Source organism: Peromyscus maniculatus, chromosome 6 (genome assembly GCF_049852395.1).
Source record: "Peromyscus maniculatus bairdii isolate BWxNUB_F1_BW_parent chromosome 6, HU_Pman_BW_mat_3.1, whole genome shotgun sequence".
In the NCBI taxonomy this organism is placed as follows: Eukaryota; Metazoa; Chordata; class Mammalia; order Rodentia; family Cricetidae; genus Peromyscus; species Peromyscus maniculatus.
In genome coordinates, this window is record NC_134857.1 from 82,478,421 (window position 1) to 82,501,789 (window position 23,369).

Genomic DNA, 23,369 nt, shown 5'->3' on the forward strand with positions numbered 1-23,369 from the left:
TGTCATAATTGGATCATTAATTCAGCCCAGCCCCATGACATTGGAAAGAATCCAAACAAGGCTGGGCATGATATGTTGTGTATATCAATTACACCCTCTCTCCCCAGCTCTCTGTCCATGCACTGGGATTAATAACATCACACAAGGTTTTGCAATGATAGCCGGCATAGAGTGCTTACCTTCCTTCATTCACAAAACACAAAAACGATTCTCACCCTTTGAGTTAACCATACAATAATGTACTAATGTAAATGCGTTTTAACCTTTTCCAAACGCGTAACCCTTACATATTTGTAGCCTTCAACCTTTTTTTTTTTTTTTTTTTTTTTGAGACAGGGTTCCCTTGTGTAGCCCAGGCTGTCCTGGAACTCGCTCTGTAGACCAGGCTGGCCTTGAACTCACAGAGATCTGCCTGCCTCTGCCTCCTGAGTGCCAAGATTAAAGGCGTGCGCCACTAACCCCACCCAGAGCCTGATGCGTTATTAGTCATTAGGGTAACTACGTAACTGATGGACCAAATCAGATTATCCCTGAGAGTGGAAACAAAAAGGAAGAGCTACTAATCCCACTGAGGTACCCAGGTAAGCCAGATGCACCATTTCTTAAAAAATGGTATTATAGTTTTGAATGCTGAGTTCAGGGGTGTGAGGCATATTTGTTGTACAAAGTGGTATATTTCATAAGATGTTTTTGATCAAATACACCATGTACGTTGACCATACTCACTCCCCGTGACACCCACAGACCTCTCCTCTTCCTCCTCCTTCCTTCCTAAACCTCCGTTTCTCTTTTCTAAGTAGATTGCCTTCTGTTTTCATGTTTGTGTATGTGTGTGTGTTTATATGTCATATATATATATATATGTACATCTATAAAACCTACCTTCTATATGAGAGAAAATGTGATTGTTGTAGGTCTAGTTTACTTTGCTTAACACAATCATCTCCAATTCTGTCCATTTTCCTGTCAATGATAAAATTTCCTTCTTTATAACTAAATAAAACTCTACTGCGTGCACACACACATACACACACACACACACACACACACACACACACACACACACACACACCACATTCTTTTATCCATTCATCTGCCAATGGACAGCTACGATGATTCCAAAACTTGGCTACAGCAAGTACCTGAATGTATCATTTTGGACAAAATGAAATTATAGTCACCTTATCCATCATCCATCAGCCAAGTTCACAGTCAAGGTTGGTGGCCGCCACTATGCCTGTCTTTTCTGTGCTACTTTGGGAACTGCCAGAGAGGTATCGAATGAGTCCAACAAAGCCCTGAACACAGCCAAAAGCCCCATTGTGAAGGCATGGACACCCCCGACCTCATACTGCTCCTACTAGAGCGCGTGCGCACGAGAGAGAGAGAGAGAGAGAGAGAGAGAGAGAGAGTCAGGTCCCAGTCACAGCATCTGCATCGAGGACCTCACCTCAGCCCTGCTGGCTGAGGACCAGCCATCTCCTGGAGTTAGAGTTCATCCTTTCTGCTTGCTCACTGCGCATGCCCCTTACCTCAGGTGTCCCAAGCTGTAGAACCGGGACTCTCCATCGGTGGAGCGGACCACCTGCAGTGTGAACATAGGTTGTAGCTGCCGCAGCTCCAGCAGGACGATGGCAAGGTAGTGGATGAAAAGCAGCGCGTCCACAAGGGAGACCGCATATTGCACAATGTCCTTGTAATTTTGGTCCCTGGAGTCCAAAATGCGGACCCCATAAAAAAGCCAGTAAGAAACCACGAAGAGAAAGATAAGGACCAACAGCAGGGCGCGGAACACAAACACCCGCGGCACGTCCGCTCTTTGCTTGCGGAAGAAGAGCGCCCAGGTTCCAATGAGCAGAATGAGCAGTTTGAATGAGACAGAAATGAGGAGTCCCTCACAGATGGTGCCACAGGGTTTCAGCTCCTCCCTCCACAGGAGCTGCGGCAGCAGGATGAAGGCAATGGGGGTGAGGAACACGAGAAGTCCAAGGAATGCGGCCACCGTAAGGCCCAGGTAGCGCTTGCAGTCCAGACCCACACTGTCCTCCATGTCCTTGCTGATCCTGGCAATGTCCTCTTGGGATATACTGTGCTCCGAGGTGCCTGTGATGGCTGTGGTGGTCTCTCCCCAGTTGTCATCCTGATGACAGAGAAGACAGTGATAGGCATTCGTAAAAGCCACAACAAAACAAAACAGGAAAGAACGACACTTCAGTTACCCAACTTTCTCGAACAACGGAAACAGAATCAGCTTTTAATACAGGAGCGTTTTTAAACGTCAGCGGTTTTCACTGAAATTTTCAAAATATAGTCTATATTTGTCCTTTGAACACAGAAAACACAATCTAACCTTTGAATTTGTTTGGGCAATTCGTCACTATGATACGTTGTCATCCCTCATTTTGAAAGGTTCTGAGAAGCCCAGGGGCCTGGCCTTTCTGCTGAGACTTAACTAGCTGCTGTGAGACTAAGCTGCCGTGAATCTGCCACAGGAGAGCACCCTCCCATTGCTAAGTTCTAGGCTTACAAAGCCCAAATCTAGACCCTCCAGAGCTCTGCAGAGCAGAGGGCATAGGAAAGGCATGCACATCCCATGAGGTCAAACTCACCCACAGCAGAGTCGCACATTCTCTAAATGTCTGGATGGCATTTATAGGATTTACCTACTTCAGTAAGGAGCAGCCTTAAAAGAACTCTTTGACATTATTTCTCACTGACTAAGAAAATTCAAAACTCATCTATGGCCCGATCAGCTCAAAAATTCTTTGAAAACCATGTTTTCATGACAAACTGAACAGCAAAGGCGTAGGACTACCAGGATTGTTCTATCTTGAACTCCACTGCTTTCTTCTTTTAAGCTTCTCGGTGGCTGCTAGTGGGAACACTTGGCCTGTTCATCCCACAAGAGTCTGTCAATCACTTTGGCTGTCACTGGTAACTAGGACTCCATCTCCGGGCACAACAGAACCAGGAGGCTCCAGGAACCATGTCAGCTCCACACATTATGATTTAACCAGGAAAACAAGAGTCACATACAGAGGCAAAGTGGCGGAATGAGGACATCAGCTTATGACGGATGGAGTTTGGGTACATGGACCAAACAGTAGCATAGATCACTCAGAACCAGACAAACCACATTCTCACTCATACACAGATCCTAGCAGCGAACCTTTGGATGTGAATGTTTAATGTGGAGTACCCATAGAATCTGGGAAATTAGAGAGGGACCACTGGAGGGGAGGAAGTAGGAAGATCTTAAAGGAGGGAGGGCTGTAGGACACAGGTGATAGGAAGTGGGAGGGGAAGTGAAAAGGAGGTTTAAGGGGGGAGGAATAACTACTATTATAAACTTCACACATATGTCTACTCATATAAAAGAGTTTACTTGCAATCATCCTACACAGGCCTAAAGCTCCTTCCTGAAGCCACAGGTTAGCAAATAAAAAGCCCAGCGTTGGGTGTGCCCACAAGAACTTGATGGTAAGACCTTACTGCTGAAGATATTACATCCTTTGGTCACAGGAAATGGACCAATTTCCTGGTGGAAACATCAAGTAGGCACTAACAAGGAATCTTCTTCCCTGATGGTTAGTTTTCATAGTCCAGAAAAATGCCATGCAGACTGCTGGGGAGTTGGGAGTGGGGAGTCATCAGTAGTCTCACTCAGCTGGGACCTCTCTGAGCTATAACAATGACCAGTGTAGGAAGAGAAGCCCATGGCTGCAACAGTGGCGTGTATGTTATGAGGGTAACCAACTGCTTCCTGATTGGATTTAAAGCCTGATCCACAGGAAGAAATGGACACCTCTGGCCTAGAACTCATGGTTGGGGATTTCACAGATCTCAAGGGTGCACCACAACCATTACTCTGCTACATGGACATAATATCAAGCTGCCTTCTGAATTCACATCTCTCTATCTATAGGTTAGTGTAGCTCTCAGACCTTATCAGAAAGGTTTCTTGGTGTAGTAGATGGCAACTAACACAGAAATCCAGAACTAGGTAGAGTAAAAACGAGAAAGCGACTCGGCCACAAGTGGGACATCTGTATAAGCCCCCTCTGCATGAGGCTCAGGAACCATTGCAGAAGAGGGGAAGAAAAGACTTTAAGAGCCAGAAATCGGGGCAGGGGTGTGGGGGGGAACGACACACAGGAAAAACAGTACCCTTGGAACGTGACAGGACCCTGGACTCATGAACTCACAGACTTGTGGTCACCTATATAAAACTAAGCCAGTCAACATTCCAGCACAGAGCAGGGAGAGGGCTCATGGGTCCCCACTCCAGACTGAGGAGCCAGGGACAATTAATGGATTCTGGAGGAGACAGTCAGTTTTGTTTTTCTTTAAAGGTTTGGCCCATAGTTGGCAATTCTCCAATGGGGCGACTCACACTAATACATATACTGGACTAGGTAAGTTCTTAAAAAAAGAGGATGTAGAGTTGGGAGGGGTTAAGAAGTTGAGAGCAGATCTGGGAGAAGTTATTGGGAGAAGTGAATATGATCAAAATATATTATATGTATATACGACATTCTCAACAAATTAATAAAAACACTGTATTTAATTTTTTAGAGACCTAGGCTAAGAAATAATGTTTTGTCATTAAAAAAAATCGTAATTTATGAATGCATTAGCAATATTGGGGGTGAGTAGTAAAGATTTCAATCTAAGAACACATAAGCCATCAACTTGGGAAGTCAGAGGTATCATGGATCATGAAGAGGAATGACCAAGGGCATTCTCTAGAAGCAGCCAGGTCCCTTAGGCACTGCTGGTGGAGGTTTAAGATGGTTCATCATTGCCAGAAGACTGGCCTGACACTTTACAGTAATTTAGATAAACATTTAACTATACTATCCAGCAATTTGACTCCTAGGTATTACCAAAAGTTAATGAAAATATGTCCACAAAAGGGTTATAAAAATATTCATAAGAGCTTAATCATCATAGTTAGAATGTGTGTACCTCAAATGTCCACCCTCCAGGAGAACAGATAACAAACTGTGGTCCATTCAATGGAATACTAGTCAGCAAAAATAATAAAGAGTGAACTGTTGAAACACATAGACCATGGATAAATATCAAAATCATCATGCTGAGTGGGGAAAAACTCATATGATTCCAATTATATTCAACTCTCCAACAGGCAAAACCAATCCACTGAGATGGAAATCAAAATAGCAGTTGCCCTGGAGAGGCAGGGTTGGGGGTAGGGATCAACTAGGAAGAGCCAGGAGAATTTTCTGTGCTGAAGGGTGTGGGTTCATCTGTTGAAACTATCAAAGTATACCCTTGAGAATTATTTGATTTCTGAGTGTGAGAAAACAGACCACAAAGACACACAACTTGCTACAATATAAGACGAGTTCACAGGCTGTCGAAAACAGTTGGCTTTGCAGTCATGTCTGGGATTCTGCACATGTGATTGATAACCCTGCTGAGGTAACATTTCTGATGTCATGTGGACATTTCGTTGTGTAACACCACTGCTCTGACTCAACTGTGCATCCAACTTCCTGCCAGTGAGCTGCTAACTAAATCCCCATGCACATCTGTGTACATCTCCGTCTAAAAAAAGTATACCCACAAGGGCTCCTCTCAAATTTGAGGTCTTCAGGGAGCAAAGAATGCATCTGAACTTCACCAATCTAATTCTGGATTGTTCGGTGAAGAAGCTGAGGCCAACAGAAGTGGCTGTTCCCAACGTTAACACGCTGCTGAAACACACAACTTCCCAAAGTCCTTCCCATCATACCATCTTGCTGTGAGCACCAACAGCTTCCCCGAGAGCTCGGGGTACAAAGAAGGAAACGCCTTCACAGTGGGTAACTAGCACCTCCGAATCCACTTCTAGGGGGAGCTGACCTGGGAAGCTTTTCAGGATGATCCAGTGCTAAGACTGACCCCATCCATCCATCATCCATCCATCTATCCATCCATCTGTTATCCTTCCATCCACCCAACCATCCATCCACCCATCCATAATATATACATACACACAAACACCTGTCCTCCTAGAACCAAAGCAAGAGGCACAACAGTGTTAAAAGGTTTGCTCACCACTGAACAAACCCCACACTCAGTGAGGAAGCCTAGTTATGAGCCCCAGTGGCATCTGGATCCAATCTGCAAGGATTGTAGTTCCAGTGTTCCTATCTGATTATGTCTATTTGTGGGTCTCCACAGGTGTGCACGGGTATATGCTTATCTCTAGTCCTGTATCTTTACGGCCATGCATTCACACATTGCGTTGTTCATGTGAGGCAAGGCTGGGCATGCAACATTTCAGACGTGGGGGGTGTGCAAACATACTTCTGAGTATGCTCAGATGTTTATTTAAATCAACCAGGCTGCCAGACAGTAGGGACGCATAGAAGATCCCACATACTTTCTAAAGTAATGAAGTATTGCTATTTTAAAACTGATTGACTTCATATGAAGTCCTAATACTAATATTTCTGAAACACGCAAGGCCTAGTCACCCTGAATTCCTGCAGTCCTGAGTGGCAGCGGTCTGGAGCAGAGAAGCTGCCATCTCTTGATAGAGGAAACCCATTCTCCAGTCTGTCCCAGCTCAGCCCAGAGCCTTGACATTAAGGTACCCCAAAGACCACAGCTACTAACCCCAAAGTTTGCTGGACATATTTCTGACCCTGATCTTTGACTCTAGTTATTTCGTTCATTCAGATTTCCAGGCTTGCCATCTGGATGCCAAGGCCTTGATTTCTTTCATATTCCTCATTTCTGGCTGTCCCCTCTCGTCAATGCCAAGCATTCCCCGGGTCTTTTTGAAAAGGGAGTTTCCTGCCCTCTCCCGTCCCATTCCATCTTGCAATGAGTCTCCAGGGACTCGTGCCTGGAACTTTTCCCTTTTCTGACCTGTCATCAGCCAAGGTGGCTTCTTTCCAACATCATTCAAAGGAGGCCAACCAATCACACTTCAGAAGGACCCCAAGCTACCCAATGCTAGGACATGTTGTCCTTAGACCAGCGAGAAAACCAGCGAAGTAGATAAACTCATTAAGATGCTGGACAAATAAAGATTAAAAACCCCAGAGAACTTACTGCAACAGGACTTAGGAAAACGTTGGCGGAGAGGAGGCGGGGCTGAGTGGCAGCCTGCCCACAGAGGCGCCTTTGATCCTTACCTGAACTTCCTCTGCGCCTGTGGGAGCGGAGTCATTTGCCAGCAGGGGCTCTCCCGTGGGAGCCTGGATAGTGACAGACTTCTCTGACCCTCTGCCATCTTTACTCCGTGGAGATTTGTGCCTTTCTCGTGTTCTTTCCCTGGGGGGGACATCCAATAATCAGACATCAAACTTACGCCAGGTTAATGACTCTCCTGCTCACCAAAACATAAATTTTATTTCGAGTTTCAGAAAACACTATGCCGATGCCTATACCCCGCCCTCACCCTTACACATGGCATCCATACCTACCCATCCCCACAAGCCTGCAAGGAGTGAGATTATCTTGGACTCCCTACTTAGTATTTTCTTTCTGCCAATTTAACACTCAAAACAAAGCCTGCCACTCCTCCACCAACAATGATCACATTTTTTTTTTCAGAGCCTAATTTTAGAAATATTATGGCTGGGGCACATTTCCCTGCAATAATTATTCAGTTGATTTGGTTACTATTTCCCTAAACTAATTAGGAATGCTTTTTACTGGAAGAACACTGCATCTTATCTAAACTTTGATCTGGCCAAAAAAAAAAAAAATCTGGGACACGATGTCACCCTACACTTTGGGACAAGGGGAGGAGAAGAAAGGAGATCCTAAAGCAGGATAGAGAATCATTTACTTTTCATTCTTACCAATTCAACATGAAAAGCCATTCCTGTAGGTTTAGCTGAGCTCAAAGAGACCCACAGAAACAAAGAAGGTGAGACAAATGACCCCGAGGGGGTGTGTGTCTTCAGGCCACCTAAGAAAAGCAGGCTTTCCACACTCACGCCAGAGGAACTTGGTGGGTGGTCCCCTAGCCACAGTGGAAGGACACCCTGCTGCTGAGTCTTAAAACTACAAAAGACTCAGCCAGAGTGGCCAAGCCCTACAGGTCACAAGCTGGTCACTAAGCAGTAAAGGAAAGTGGCTCCTAAGTAGCCTTGCAGAGGCCAACATCCCTGAGTTCCCTTAGCCCTCCTGTCCCCATGCGCCATTTGACAACTGTCTTTCCCATAACCACCTGTCCCCATGCCCAGGGTTTCCCGCTTGGTACGCAGAGCCAGACAGTCAGCTCTCCATGTACACATTATGTGACCTTGCACAGGGTACTTGACCTCGGTTTCCCTCTGTGGGAAACGGGATGGGAGCCATGGCGATGCCACACAGACAAGGCAAAGTGTATGTGCCCAGGAGAGGGGTGTGGGGTGAGCGCCCAGTATACAGTAGCAGTTATTAGCCAATGGCAAAGAATGGTATCTGGACCTTGTGAAGGAGAGAGTATGTTATCCTGGAGAAAGGGGTGTAAAAGCCACAAGCACGCTGCCAACCCCTCTTCCCACTGCACATCTCCTGTTAACCTACAACTTAGCAACAACAACAAAACCCTAAAATGAAAACAACTGAATGGCAGCTCTCTTCTTGCCAGACTCCTATCTTGGGAACCCCTCCCTTGGCTAAGCTGTGGATAATTCCTCCAAGGAACAAAGGGTTTCCCATGGTAGACAGTTTTCCGAGGACAATAGCTCCATTCTTAGCCTGTGAAAGAGAAATAGATGTGCTCTGGTCAGTTGTGTGAGGTTTGAGCTGGGCAACCACGCCAGCAGAGAATCTAGCTGTTCACCCAGAGCAACAGCCAAGGGTGCCAATCTCCCCTTCCCTGGCTCATTCACATGGCACTTGGCTGAGTGCTTGCCTGGATTAGCTCCATTCCATTCTAACAAATACTGGCTCTGAGGCCAGTATTACTACCCCATCTCACAGATGAGAAAACAGAGGCGGCTCAGGGAGTTTAAGTGCCTTCCAGAGGTTGTGGTAAGGAGCAGAACAAGGACTGAAGCCAAATCTGTTGCCACCATTTCTATCCAAAGTGACTATGTTTTACTGATTTTGAGGAACAATTAGATTTTTAATTAGCATATATAATTATATAAAACAATAGGATTTACTATGATGCTTTCCATACATGAAGACTATGTACTTAGATCATGTTGACCCCCTTTTACCTTCTTTCCTCCCTCCACTGGTCCCCTTTCACTTCCTAAATATCCCAAATCTGGAGATTTTATAGAGTGAATATTCCTGGCACTCATGTTCACACCCCCACGCAGTCACACTGCTGGAGTTATGAGGGAGGCCTTCAAAGCTAATATTTGTAGTCACCACTGTCAACATCAATAGCCTTAGTTGGGTGCTCTGGGTTGTCCACTATCAGCACTCCAAAAGGCATTCTCTGTGAGCAACATGGAGCAGTGTGGGAGATTCCTGCTCTCCCAGCATGGTCAGTCTTTGGAATGAATTTCCAGCTAGGTCTAGAACTGCTGTCCCACCAGGTCCCTCCTGCAGCCCGCTGGATGGCCCCGGAATGATCCTGTCCCCTTCCACCTCCCCACTGCCCTTCCACTTGTCACTCTTTTGTTGGCCATCAGCCGAGTCACATGCTTATCTAACCTGGCTCTCTATTGAAAGGCCTCCCAGGTCAAATCCTGTGACAGCAAAGATTCTTCTAGAACCGAATCCTTTCACTTCCTGCTAGCTCCTGGTTCCCGACCACCACCAGGGCTGAAAGCAGAAGGAAACCAGCCAGGACTAAAAGAGACCACACTCCTCTCCCTGGACCACCCAGCTGGCCTCATAAAAGCCCCAAGAGCACTGACATGGGAACAACCAGTGTCGGCCACTCTCTCACGACTCCCTGGATAACACCCGAAGGGAAGCAGGTAAGAACTTGTTATCGAGTAGCCCCCAGCACCTGCCCCTCTACACCAGTGGCTCTCCTTTCTCAGACCCCCTCAGACAAGCCACCATGGGTGCAGAGACTGGGTGGCCCTGCCCTCAGCGAATTTGTTGGAAGAGAGACAACAGGAATCTACATCTTTCTCACCAGCACCCCAGGCCATCAGGATGTGGGTGATGCAAGGATTATTCGTGAAGACTTTCCCACCCCAGGTTTCTGGGGAGGCTGTGGAAATTCCTACTTAGAAGTCTGCGTATGTGTGAAAAGCCTTGTGAATGGCAGGGGAACCAAAACTGTGGGTGCTGGGCTGTGTAGCGCTGTAACCCACAGTACATCTTTATTAAAATAGTGGGGCTGGAGAGACGGCTCAGCAGTTAAGAGCACTTACTGCTCTCCCAGGGGATCTGAGTTCTGTTCCCAGCACCCACACCGAGAGGCTGGCAAAGACCTAATAACTCCAGCTCCTTGAGTTCCGTGAGCACCTGAAGACACACACACAGACACAGACTCATAAGTAAAAAGAAATCTTTTATCGTTAGTATTGCATGGATGGAGGACAGCACAGAGTCCTGACTGATGGGCGACCCAGAATAGGGAGGCTCCAATCATCGCTTCACCAAGCGATCTGCTCCTTGCACTGGTCTCACCTTAGCAGGGAGTGGGACATACCACATGGTAGTTACAGAAATCACTGCTGCTAGTTACTGCTCTGGGCAGGTCTCCCAGCCAAGCCAGGACTTGAGAATGATGTCCAAGAAACACACTGTCGATCACCCAGCCGGCGCTTTCTAGCTTGCAGAACTACAAACCTCTAAGAGGTCATTTCACTGCAGAATATACCCAAACACTCATCCCTGTAGCTGTAACAGGGGAAGGGAGACGTAGCTCAGTCAGGAGGGTGCTTGCCCGGCATTCCTGAAACTCTGGGTTCAATCCCCAGCACCACATAAACCAGACATAATGGCACACACCTGTGACCCTTGGTGACGGTGACATACAGAATTTGAGGCCAGCCTGGGACACCAAATTGATGCTGTAACTTTAAGGGACATCTCTCTGTGACTGCCCATTGTCCTGGTAAAGAGTTCTCCCATGATGAAGTTGTGTCAAAGAGTATTAAGAGGTGGGGGGTGGGGGGAGATCGACAATTTACTAAACCAATAAATGGAGCATTAAGACACACTCAAGCTTTAACTTCCTAAGTGGTCAGGATCACCTGAGGGCTCTTGCTGGGCAGCCTCGTCACACACGGGAATCTCTCTGTATCTCTAAATCTGTCTTCCAGGTTGCTTGGCCCACAGGAGTCAAGATAAGTCTGTCAGTGCAAAGATAAGTGTATCTGCGCATTGTGGGTACACATGCACGAGAGGGTGTGGAGAGCAAGCGGCGGCATGCAAGAGGCAACCATGTGTGCAGGTAAATGCATCATCATGTAGGCAATTCGATAGCTGAGCCCTGGGGAAGCTCTGCGACGCGCTCAGTCTAGCCAGAATGCCTGAGATTCCCACACTGTCCCTACTTACAGTCAGTACTTCCCTGGAAGGCTATTTCCTCCTGTTCTGCTGCGTGTCCGTTTCTAAATGGGGAAAGCCATCCAGCGGTTACCCCTCCCTTTCCTCCTGCACCACCCACTCACTACCTGTCCCCTGTCTAGGGACTGCCAGGCTTGCTGGCTGGCGGGGTGTAGAACGGCCCTTTAGTACAATGCATCTTTAACACATTAGTCACATTTTCCTTTCAAAGGTGGCATTCTCTTCCAAAGGACCGACAAGCCCAGTCCTACTCGCCTGGCGATATCTGGTAACCAGGTTCCTTTTCTGTGTGTCAGTTTCACCGCCCGGAAAACAGTGCCCCCAACCCCCACTGTTCTAGAACTGTTGTAAGCATGGGAGAAGGTGGCCACGATGGACCTTGCAGGTACTCTCAAAATGATGCTCAACGCTCCCAGCAGCTGCTGGCATCAGGAACCCCACAGGTCTGTACTACTCTTTCAACAAGCTAACTGGACACTCCCTGGAGAGCTCAGGCATCAGTGATCTCTTTGTCAGAAAATGGGCTTGGGCAGTGGCCAATCCTCCAAGACCATCAGTGTCACCAAGCACTTCATTATTCCTTTCTGAGCTGGAGCTGTGCTAAAATTACCGAAAGACCAGGTCTCTTTCTTTTCCTAACTCCTCCATTTAAACTCCCCACACACCATGGAGCAGGGAAACCTTCTTCCCAGGGCACTCCTGGCACACGAGATGCCCGTGGCAGCCGGCTCTCATGCCTGTGGAGGGCTCCATCACTGTTGGGCATTTCTTCTCACCCTCGCTGAGCATTCCACAGCACCTACCGTGGGTGAATTACAAACTGTGCCTCATAGCTCCTAGGACCTCTGTGGTCCTCCCTCACACAATTCAATGCAACAGGAGGGACGGGGCTTCCCAGATCCACTAAGTGTACTTACAGCCCTACAGCTCAAATCCCCCGCTCGCTCGGCTCCACCTGGAATGGGCACTCAGCAATATCCCCTGATCAGCTCTGGGAAGCGGAGCGCCACTCAGCCCTCCCAGTAGGCGGGCCACGACGTTCCTTGATCCATTGATTAAAAGCCTCAGCTCCAACTCACATTTGCCAAGTACTTTCCACAAGGGATCCAGAGAGAACTAAGCGTTCTGCATGTCATCTTAATTGAAAGTTATAGTCTCTCACAGTTCCCATAACAGCACTAGAGAATCCATTGCCGGGACCCCAGGAGGCCCCGGGAAGCAGGAGCAAGCGGCCATGGGCCTTGAAGAGTGCACATCTTCGTGGGTGTGCAGACAAAAGAAGCCAGGGCTGGCTCCATTCAGAATTTCTCAAGCCATCCTCTCCTGCTCACGCCCAAGCTCCAAAGAAACCCCAAATTCCTACTCAAATGATACGGATGAGGAAGTCTGACACCCCCAATAACCCAGCTCCTTTTTCCAGTTAGGTTCAGAAACCAGATATTTGAAAACAGCTGTTTCTGGTATTTTATAACAAATCTGTTAAGTTCACCCACTGATCGAAATCTGTGATTATTTTTAAAAACCAGTAGGGGAGGATTCTGACTTTCTCAGGATCTGGGCTGTAGAATGTCACCCCTAAAGCATCCACATCGAGTGCCTTCTGTCCTCACTGGAAAGGAGAGCTGGGCTCCAGCACTGGGAGCTGGACAAACATCGCAGGAATGTTTAGAAAATAAAGCAATTTTTTTAAAAAAAAACGAACCACCCAGAAGCCTGCTTCCTTAAAAATAATGTAGTCTCATAAGCATTATCTTTGAAAAGCTTTCCTTTATACTTCCATTCTATTCTCTTTTATTCATTTTAATTTTTTAAAGACAGGGTCTCACCGTGCAGCCCTGCCTGGCCTGGAATTTGCTACTTGTTCTGTAGACCAGGCTGGCCTCCAACTCACACAGATCTGCTTGCCTCTGCCGGCTAAGTAAAAGGATTAAAGGCCCCTGCTCCCTTATCTGGCCTCCATTCACGTTGTGAAAAATCACAAAATACAAATTTGTACAGAAAAATAAAATTTGGGTGCACAATTCCCCACCCACCAGTCACCACTGCCACGAGGCCCTTGTTGAAGATGCCACTCCTGGCGCCTGGTAGGCTTCTTTGCAGGGGTGGCCATCCACACAGGATCCACAAAAACACATCCTAATCTGAACTCTCACTCTGGGCACGGTTACTTCTATGGTGATCGGCTCAGCGACAGAAGCAAACACCAGGACAGTAAGTAACCAGTCCACACAGCACACAGCTGTGGCCAGATGGGCCTCTGAGCTAGGGCCACATGTCACCTTTGAACACGGGTGCTGAAATACCAAGACTTAGATAGCATTAACACAGCTACTCGTGAGAGGCCTCCTTCTACGGGCTGAGCTAGTCATTTTCCGTGACTCTTTCACTCAGCTCTCATTTGCTCCAGGAGGAGGGGATCCCTATATCCATTTCACAGAGGAGGAGACGCCTCACCTGGTGCATTCTTACCCTGCACAGTACAATACTACCCATTTCATCACTCATCTGTCTGTCCATCCATTCATCCATTTACCCCTCCCATTCAGCAAGCATTCTTGAATTCTGAATTCCAATGCAGGCCTGTTCCGGTCAGCAAGGAAGGAGAGTTTGGCCCCACCACTCAGGATAGTGTTCTCCACCCTGAGCTTGCTCACTTGGAAGACTAGTCAAAGAGAAATCAGTCATCAGGCCAATCACACCTCCGTGGGTGTGTGGGTGTGGGTGGGTATGGGTGTGTGCGCACAGGCACTTGCTGGTGCCCCCCCCCAAAAATGCCCGAGATAGCCTCAGGGCAGATACTTAATGGCCCTCCGGTGAGTTGGCAGCTCTGGATGAAGCAACAAATTAACACCTGCTTTTTAACTTTCATTTCCAGAATTGGTAAAGCTCTGCGAGAACTCTACATCTATGAGAAGTACTTAGAGATGCGAAACATTTCCACGGCCCGGGAAAACTTTAATTTAAAACCAATTGTGAGAAATTAAGGTCATCCACTCTAATGGCGGCTATAAAATGTAAATTGGCAGTGTGGTGACTCCCGGAGCTTGTCAACCGCTCTCACAGCTTGGCTTCTCACGCACCGGCGGGCTGAACCCTCAGCATCCTCAGCCCTGCGGGCAGGCTGCTGAAAGCCTGGTTCTCCTGGTTCTCCACAGAAAGCCCTACCAACCTGCACGCGCCCCCACAGAGAAGGGTGGACTGACCCGGTGCTTACATACCCTTGCCTGTGAGATTTTTTTGAATGGCTTGAGTAGTAGGAATATCCAGAGTATGTGGATTCGGTATCCATAGCAATGGCGAGCTTCCTCTGATGATGGACGGAGCAGGCACTAGTCTCCTCCCACGCGGGGTCTCACTTACTTGCTCCTAATTCCTTGTGGGACCGGAGAGCCTACTCCTCAACAGGACTCTGGGAAGGGGAGAAAAAAGAGCGATTAATCCTTGAAGTCAATCTTAAAAGGGCCGAAAGATAAACTAAGAAGAGCCAACTCTCCTCTGAGGTCCCTGCTATGGAATATGAAGCTTCGCAGGAGTCTGAACAGGCAAGAGGGGTGGCGAGCAGGCTGGACCCCATCACAACAGGAGGAAGAAGGTTTGGGAAACCTGGGCATTGAGACATTTATTTCTCGTGGTTTGGGCTATAGGAACCGCTTCTCACAGGAACCCCCAGACAAATGTCTGCCCCACCCCCAACTGTCGGCTATATATAAAAACAACGCCCAGGGAAATCACTTACTCAGCACTTTGGCCATCATCTCCGAAAGTCAATTAAAGTTTTTTTCTTAGTCTCTTTGAGAATCCAAACTCCGGGAAATTTATCTTAGATAATTAAAAATCAACAACCACCACGACTGCCTTGCTACCTACGATAATAAAAAGCTAGAGGCAGGGTAAACACCGCCCCAAGCCAAGGAATAGCTGGGGGGTGGGGTGAGGTATGATTCAGTCAGTCAAAGAAAATAGCATGTATCTGTATAAAATGACAGTTATGAAGAATGGAGGTTTTAAGAAGCAGGAAACAGGATTGCAGGTAGCCAACGAATCTACACAACTGTTACAGTGATGTAAAATAACTTAGGGGGGGGGCAGGGACTGCTACAAGGGGACATCAGAAAAGGTGATTTATTAGTTGCAAGGTCCTAGGTCCTTTCCCACTTCCCTCAAATATTGCTCTGCAATAAAAATAAATTGGAAACACGTCCAAGCACATTCCTGAGCCTGCACATGCTCAGCCGATTTCTAGAAAAGTCAGATCTTAAAGTTCTGCCTCTTCCTGCACCCCTCTCCCAGGTCTGGTCTAGGGCCATCAGGGTTTCCCACCCCGGTGCGGTGTCCTGGAGGCTAACACCGCACACACAGCCAGTGAGATAAGGGCAAAGGCCATACGGCCCCAAAGCCTGAGGAGGCTCAGGCTCCCAGACCCCAGCAACAGTTAAGACTGGGAGAAAATTCACACTGGGAGCTTTTACTGGGCCTGGAAGTCACATCCCCACACAGTTACATCGGCCCAGAGCCTAGAAATGGCATTCCATTACTTCTCAAGAGACCCTGTGCCTAGGGGTTACCTGCCTTGTCTTGGGTGTCTCAACTCATGACTTCACTAGGAATTTATCTCAGAATACTAATTCCTAAAGGAAAAAAAAGTTTATCTCCCCACGGCCCGATGTGATTAAAAGCTAAAAAAACAATAAAAATGTCCCCTGAACCAAGGAATAGGTAGGGAACATAGGGTCCTGCCACCCCCAAATTAGCACATATCTGAAGGAAATGATAATTATGGAGTCAAATCCAAAGGCCACACCTTGCCCTCCCTCTCCATGCCTTGCTCACTGTACTGATCCATCCGTTTCACGTCCATATTAATAAGTAGCCAGAGACCCCCGCTCAGAAGTGGATGACAGAGAACTCACTGCTTCCCCTGGCCCTGCTGGTGGCTGCTTTCCAATTGGAGGCCACGCGTTCATTCCTCCTCCAATACTTGGTTCTCTTTCCCCATACCAGGTTATTACTTAACAGCCGTCTGCCACCAAGAGCCAAAGCCTAGTCACGGGGAAGCATGGAGCCCAGCCCATGCTTCCCCACCTGCGAGCAGGCCCTTCCTGGCCTTCTTGAATCTCAGTCTGCTCACTTGTCAATCAGGGATCAAGGAACCAGCCACCATCTCCCAGAGAGAAGCTATAAACAGACACAGGCTTGACTTGCTTCCTAGCTGTGGGACCTCAGTGAAATGATGAAACTTCTTTGAAGTCCCATCTATAAAATGTGAGCATCAGGAGTGCTTTGATGACTATGAGCTGACAGTGCTGGCAGCACCCAGCATGGGCACCAGATGCCCTGGGTAAGTAAAAGTGGGTGGCCCCGAGTGCTCCCGTTGGTGGTTTCTAAACTCCATGAGCTCCTTGTCTTTCGCTCACCAAGAGAAAAGCTCAGAGAGCTGTCGGGCGACTAGCCAGCACCTCCCGCTAGGCTATCCCACCCAAGGCTTACCCGCTGTGGGCAGAATGGGGCTGCCCCTCAGGCTGCCTGCTCACTCACCAGCTGTGTACTGGAGCAAGGCAGTTTAACCTTGGAGCTGTGGCTTTCCTACCCAGTAAAAGGAGGCCAAGCAGCCTGCTTGGGAGGAAAGGGGGTGATTGTAAAGAGTAGACATGAAACCCATCAGGCATCTCTCAAAACATTAGCTTGCCTCCCAGGCTGAACTGGCCCGTCTTTTCGCTCACCCTACTGTCTCCCAGGGTTTTCACCAGCCATTCAAATCAGCTTTCAGCACGCTGGAGTCTCCGCTTCCTTTCTGCTCTGGGCTACGTTCCTTCCTCACTGGCCTTCTGGCTGGCAGACAAGCAACCTTAGGAGGCAGAGCCAGGATGCAGAGCCTAGCATGAACCAGTCCTCTTCTCTTGATAGCCCTGGCCCGGCTCTGTTGGCCTGCAGAGTCTAAGGCCTGGCGCCTTTGTCAGAAAACTGACCATTCTTCTCTGCATTCATAATTAACCCCCCTCATCCTGATACCTGCTTCTTCTGCCTTCCAGCCTGTGACTCCTGGCTCCCCATTCCACTCTAATTCTGATTTCTCACCAACTATCGGGGAGCATCTTAGAGGGAGGGAGCCCCAACCCAGCACCCCACAACTGATTGTGCTTCTGTGCTACCTTGCGGTTAGACCTCAGGGCAGGTGCTTCTGCTCTGTCCCATAGCCAAGTCCCCAGTAAAATGACATCATTAATAGTCCCTTCCCAAGGTTATTATGAGGAATAAACAAGTTATCACCTCTAGTGTAGAGAACCCAAGTTTCATCCCCTCTCCCCTCTGCTGAAGGGCATTGTTCTTTGTCCTCATTAAAATGTGGACCATCCATTAGGGCAACTCCATGCATGTCCCTCAGAGGAAATCACAGCTCCCAAGAGCCCTCCAGGAAAAGCCTTTTCCTAACTCTACCAACTACCCCTTGCCCAGGTTCCCTCCAATGAGGGGAATCTTGTATGAGATCTGCACCCCCCACACACACTGCCACTAAATCCTTTACCCCTCTCCCTCCATCTAAAAAAGTCTAAGTTGGCCAGAAACTGCCTTGAGCTTTGAGTCAAATCCAAAGGTCGCATCCTTGCCCCTTCTCCAGGCCCATCTTACCTCATTGATTTCCCTTCCTATTTCATGGTAGCCACCAGCCCCTGCTCAGCAATGCTGGAGAGATGACTTCAACCGAGGCACACCCCCTGCCCTTGTGAAGCTTTGCTGGTGTCTAGCTTCTAGCTTGATGGCACACCTTCCTCCATCCCCCATCACGTTTTCCCTTCACACTCAAAGCATACCCCGTTACTCTTCTCCATCTCTGGGGATAAACTCCTCAGAGTCAGGAGCAAGGGTCCTCCCCCTCCCCCAAGTATTCTGAACACTTTCTGAAAAATAAAGCCAAATAGTCCCTTCCCACTGACTCAGCTCCTTGTCCCTGGTTGCGCTCTTATGTCCTGGCTTAGTCCTTCCGCCTCTGCTAGTGATGCTACCTCCCATCCCAGCCAGTCCATGCTGTTTTCAACAGGCTCTGCCTTTCATCCATGCATCCCACCACCACCAAGCTCTGCTTGTCCTCAGGTCCTTCCCATGCTCTCCCAGCTCCCGGCAGCAGAGAGCTGACCTAGAGAACATCTCCAGGTTTCCTCACTTGACCCAGCCCACACACAGCCTGGCCCTCCTAAGTCTCTGCCTTCACCATGGTTACCAACTCTTGCCTCATCTAAGATGTAGTAAGCAGTCAGGAAGTAAACTAATAAAAGGCAGAGTGAACTCCTTCCAGAAAAGGGCTTGACCTCAGGTAGGGGCTCCCACTTGAGGTAATAAAGACACACATCCTGATGCTTATCTCTGTCAGGATGTACATACAAGGAATTAGCAAAACACGCGACAAGGCCAGAAGGGACACCATTATCAGCAAAAACAATAAAGTAAGGAAAAGAAATCAATTTCCCTGGGTAGCAAGCTAATGAGTGGCTGCTATGGCCAGACTGGATCGAGGCAGGTAGGGATGTACATGGGAAATCCTCGAACCTGCAACTGTCTATCATACTGCTGCTGACAGGACCTGTATTGTGTTTGGTCCAGGCAGGTAGCAGCCAAGCTGACCTCACCCCCTCCGCTTCAAGTCCTCCCATGGTGTTCCCTGAACCAATTCCTTTGGGGCCCGGTTCTTTCCAGCCTCAGGACCTTAGCAGAGCCCAGTTTATCTGATGGGGCTCATTGTTTTCAAATGCAACATTTTGCTAATTCCTCTCAGCTTAAACACGCTTTGGAGAGGCCCTGCTGACCCTCCAGTCCACACCTGGCCAGCCCAGCACCTGCCCTCTCCCTCCAGCCCCTCCAAGTCACACATTCACTTGTGTGACTACTGAACGTCAGGTTCCTGAAGAGGCTCCTACAGTGCAGGGACCATGTTCCTTCCCATCTCCCCAGCTGCTGGCACACAAGAGGCACCTAATAAATATTTGCTGACTGGAAGAATGAAAATGTCCTGAGATGTGTCTCTCTCGGGACATGGAGGCACGCCTTCACCACAGAAGAAAGCATGCAGAGAGTAGATAAAATGGAGATTTGGGGACTATCCAGAAGGTAGCCACCCTGCTGGTGCACAGGGCAGCTTACTCAGCACCAGAATATATATAGTCCAGATGTGCTCAGGGACGACCAGCATAATTGTTTGAGCTACTATCCAAGAGCATCCTGCTCCAGTCTGGGCCGGAGCACACCAAACCACAGGGCCTGGGGAACATTTCGGAGACAGCATCTTACAGTGTGCAAGTTGCTTTCCCTACCACCCTGGACTAAAATAAGGTGAAAGTCAGTGACCTCGAGGAGAATCTTCCCCTACAGTCACATTGACATCTATAAAACACATGACTCCTACTTGAAAGAAAGACGGTGCTCAGGGAAAAAAAAAAATCGTATAAGGGAAATAACAGGTTACGATAATGGCAGTGGTAAATGTAAGCTAATCTTTATGAAAAGGAAGTTATAAAAACATCAGCAGCCCTACCCGGAGCCATTAATGAAAGGGGCTCTGCTTGGGAAGGTAGGCAGCCACGGCACATCGGGTCCAGAGAACAGCACATGTGGGTTGGTTCACTTGGAGGGTCTCGGGTTCAGAAGGACAGTGCAGAGGGATGTGACAAAGCCTGTAAGACACTTTGCTGAACTTGCACCTGGCCATCCCAAAACCTTATCTAAGTCTGCGGCGTGAGGCTCTGCAGGGCTCAGGCACCTGTGACAAATCCATGACGCTCTTCTAGCAACAGAACTCTTCAAAGCGTATGGCTATGGGCCACTGTCCACCAGGGGAAAAATGCCAGCCTCATTTTACCTGGTTTGGCAGATCCCAGACTAACTGCTCTTGGTTGAGTCAGTAATTACCTCCGAAATATCCCTGGCAGCCGGACAGAGTGCTGAAGAGCTGTGAATAGTTACTGTATCTATGATGGATATTTCTTTTCAAGCAAACCCTTTCCCCCTAGTAGATTGTGAAGCTTCAGAAACAGATCTGATGCATACTGTATATTCCATGGTGCTAGGTCCAGTGCTCTACATCGGGTTGGGGTCCGGGTGGGAAGGGGTTGGAAACCGCGCAGCAAAGATGTGGGCAGCTTTTCTTCTGACTGCAGAAGGACCTAGACAGCTATCTGATACAGAGTCCTGCCATAGCCACTGAATCTCATCCTCCTTATGGAAAGCCTCGGAGCAATCACGCCTGTGTAGAGCGGAGACTCTGGGCACAGTCAGCTCACTCCACAGAAATGACGGCACTTACAGCCTGACACCAAGTGCTTACGGTGTGTTAAGACTGAAGTCACTTGTACGAAATACCTCAATCCTCAGAACAAGTCTTTAAGGGGGACAATATAGAACGTTATGGTGCAGTTCAGCAAACAAGGTCTCTCTCACATACACAAGCAAGTGCCCCCAGTAGGGGCTTGAACTTCAGGAGACTGATTTCAGAGAGCCAAGGAAAATTGAAAGCTATGTAGCAATTACCAGAATTGTTTGTTTACTTGGAGAAGGCAACAATAGTGAATTGTTCCAAACCACATCTCAAAGAATCCCGCAGTTCAACTCCTATTTGTAGGCTCTGTGGGGGGGGGGGGGTACGGGGGGGGGGACGACGACATGGGACTAAGGAGAAAGGAAATTCATCTCAAGCAGCCTCAATCGCAGGTGAGACCTCCGATTTTTAACCAGTGTGATCAGGACCCATCCAACCCAAACTACAGCAGGCGCCAAGCAGGGTGTGTCTTAGGTAATACATCAGAGGGATAAACAAAAGAGTATTTGCCACACTCAACACATTAATTCTTCAACAGAGGCTGTCACGGAATTGTTGCTTGGTAAGGAAACTTCAATTTCCTGTATGGTTTTTGTCCTGTTGCTCAATAAATAAGGCAATAAAAAGGAGACTTGGCAAGCAGTCTCAAAAATAGGACACTCTCACAATCCTAACATTTTACTTACAAATTAAGTTGCCACCAAGTCACACAGTCAGCACCAAAACCCTGAAAATTTCACACTGGGTGTTTTGGCTAATCATACTGGGAGTCACCAACCTTTGGAAATGCTAAATGCTCCTGGATATTTCTTTGAAATGTAGAATAAAACAGTTTCCTCCCACACATCAAAGCCCCAACTATATCACACTGATTTAATTCAATTCTAAAAACTCTAATTAGTGGTTACATAAAATGGCTAATTATGCCTCCCTGGGTTCAGACAGTTTCTGCCATCTCACTTACAGAGCCTAGGAGCTGTGTAATCAACACACCCACTGGAAGGAGAAGGCTAATTAGCATTGTTGATTGGTGACGCAATTTATAATATTTTTCAGCAAACCCTGTAAAAATGTATAAACATGTCAGTGAAAATGCCACTCTTCACAGTTTGCTAGCTTTTGGAATTAGCCTATAAGAATGCATGCATCCTGACCATAGTCCCTCTCAAAGGGGTTTTAACAAAACGCACGCGCAACCACACAGTCAACAAGATAAATAGCCCTGACACCTCCCCATGAGCTTCAGAAGGCGCTCACCTTCCCGGTGTGGGCATCATACCCGGTTTGGAGAGGTGAAAACTGAGATTGCCCAGCTCCAAGTCTCCCCTGCTCATCACGGAGCCGTCAAACTGCGGCTCCGCCCCACTCCTGCTTCCACCACCGACGCTTTTAAATTTTTATAAAGCTTGACACTTCTCTGGGCGCGTTGCTTGGGGGGCAGTTCAATGGCTGCGGGATGAAATGAGGTCCTGCCGGTGCTGCCCGGGCGCGGCGAGGTTGCCCCGGACAGGGACTCCTCCTCCGGCTGGGACTGGCTGCACGCCTCTGCTCCGCCCCGGCGCTTTTGAAAGTAAACTCCTACCTGCCTGTTGCGCTCCGCGATGCGCAGCGGGCCGCGCCCCCCAGGCCTCCAGGGCTGCGGTTTTATAAGCGAAAAAGCCAGCTCGGTCCCGGCGCCCGAAGACTCGCCAGGTGACCCCGCGCCCTGGCGTGGACCCCGATCGCGTCCTGCCCTGTGTGGCGCATCTTGCCGCCCGCTGCCTCGGACACGCCGTCATTCCCCGGCCGCCGCCCCGGCACGCGCACCCAGGGGCGCACCCCAAAGGCCAGCCAAGGCAAAGGGGCGTCCGAGGTAGCGCAGGCATCCCTAGGACTCGGGGTAGTGGGATGGGACAGAGAGAGCCGGGGCAGGGATGAAAGGACCCGGGTGCCGGGAAGCACGACCCTAAAGGGCTCGGGAGCTCCCGGCCCGAGGCCCCGAACCCCGATCGGAGTGCAGGGGAGCAAGGACAAGTCCAGTTGGGCCTGACCTCCCGCCCAGCTCAGTCCCCGGCCGCCGCGGCACGCCCGCATCTCCTGGGACTCACCCCGGCGCCGGCCCGCCGTGCTCCACGCCCGCGCTCTCGGCTGCAGCGCCCCGGCTCCGCGGCCTGCGCTGGGCTGCAGTGGAGGCACAGCCCCGCCGCGGTCGCCGCTCTCTGCTGCTTTCCGCTTCCTGTCCCGGCGCCGCCCCGCAGCCCCAGCCCAGCCCTGCTAGCCCAGCGCGGCGGCCAGCCAAGAGCTGCAAGCGCTGCGGGCCCCCGCGGCCGGCCCGGCCCACCTGCAGCGGAGGGCGGGGCGGGTCTCCCACCAGGTCTCTCTCTCTCTCTCTCTCTCTCTCTCTCTCTCTCTCTCTCTCTCTCTCTCTCTCTCTCTCTCTCTCTCTCTCTCTCTCTCTCTCTCTCTCTCTCTCTCTCTCACACACACACACACACACTTACAATAGTGCATAAAAGTCAAGCCCTCTCATTGTTTGCCATCATCAAAGCTTCAACCCACATATTCACGTGGCTCAAGAACCAATTTCTACCCCTCCCCCCAACTCATACATATTTCAGCTCACATAACACTTAAACGCCAATGTAGC

The 23,369-nt window shown here is 48.9% G+C and overlaps 1 protein-coding gene across 3 annotated transcripts in view; it reads right to left on the reverse strand.

Annotated features, from left to right (window-relative positions):
- The window catches only part of Vangl1 (VANGL planar cell polarity protein 1), a 50,418-nt gene extending 27,451 nt beyond the window's left edge, over window positions 1–22,967 (reverse strand). For 2 of the 3 annotated variants that reach the window (XM_076574731.1, XM_076574730.1), the window contains exons 1-4: window positions 22,831–22,967; window positions 14,658–14,848; window positions 7,152–7,290; window positions 1,533–2,140 (exon numbers count right to left, since the gene is read on the reverse strand). In XM_076574731.1, the coding sequence (XP_076430846.1) occupies window positions 1,533–2,140; window positions 7,152–7,290; window positions 14,658–14,728 (818 nt within the window). In that variant the 5' untranslated portion in view covers window positions 14,729–14,848; window positions 22,831–22,967. Of the gene's footprint in view, window positions 1–1,532; window positions 2,141–7,151; window positions 7,291–14,657; window positions 14,849–22,000; window positions 22,274–22,830 lie in introns of those variants that run through there. The other variant, XM_015999203.3, reaches the window with a different exon arrangement.
- Window positions 22,968–23,369: the final 402 nt, after the last annotated feature.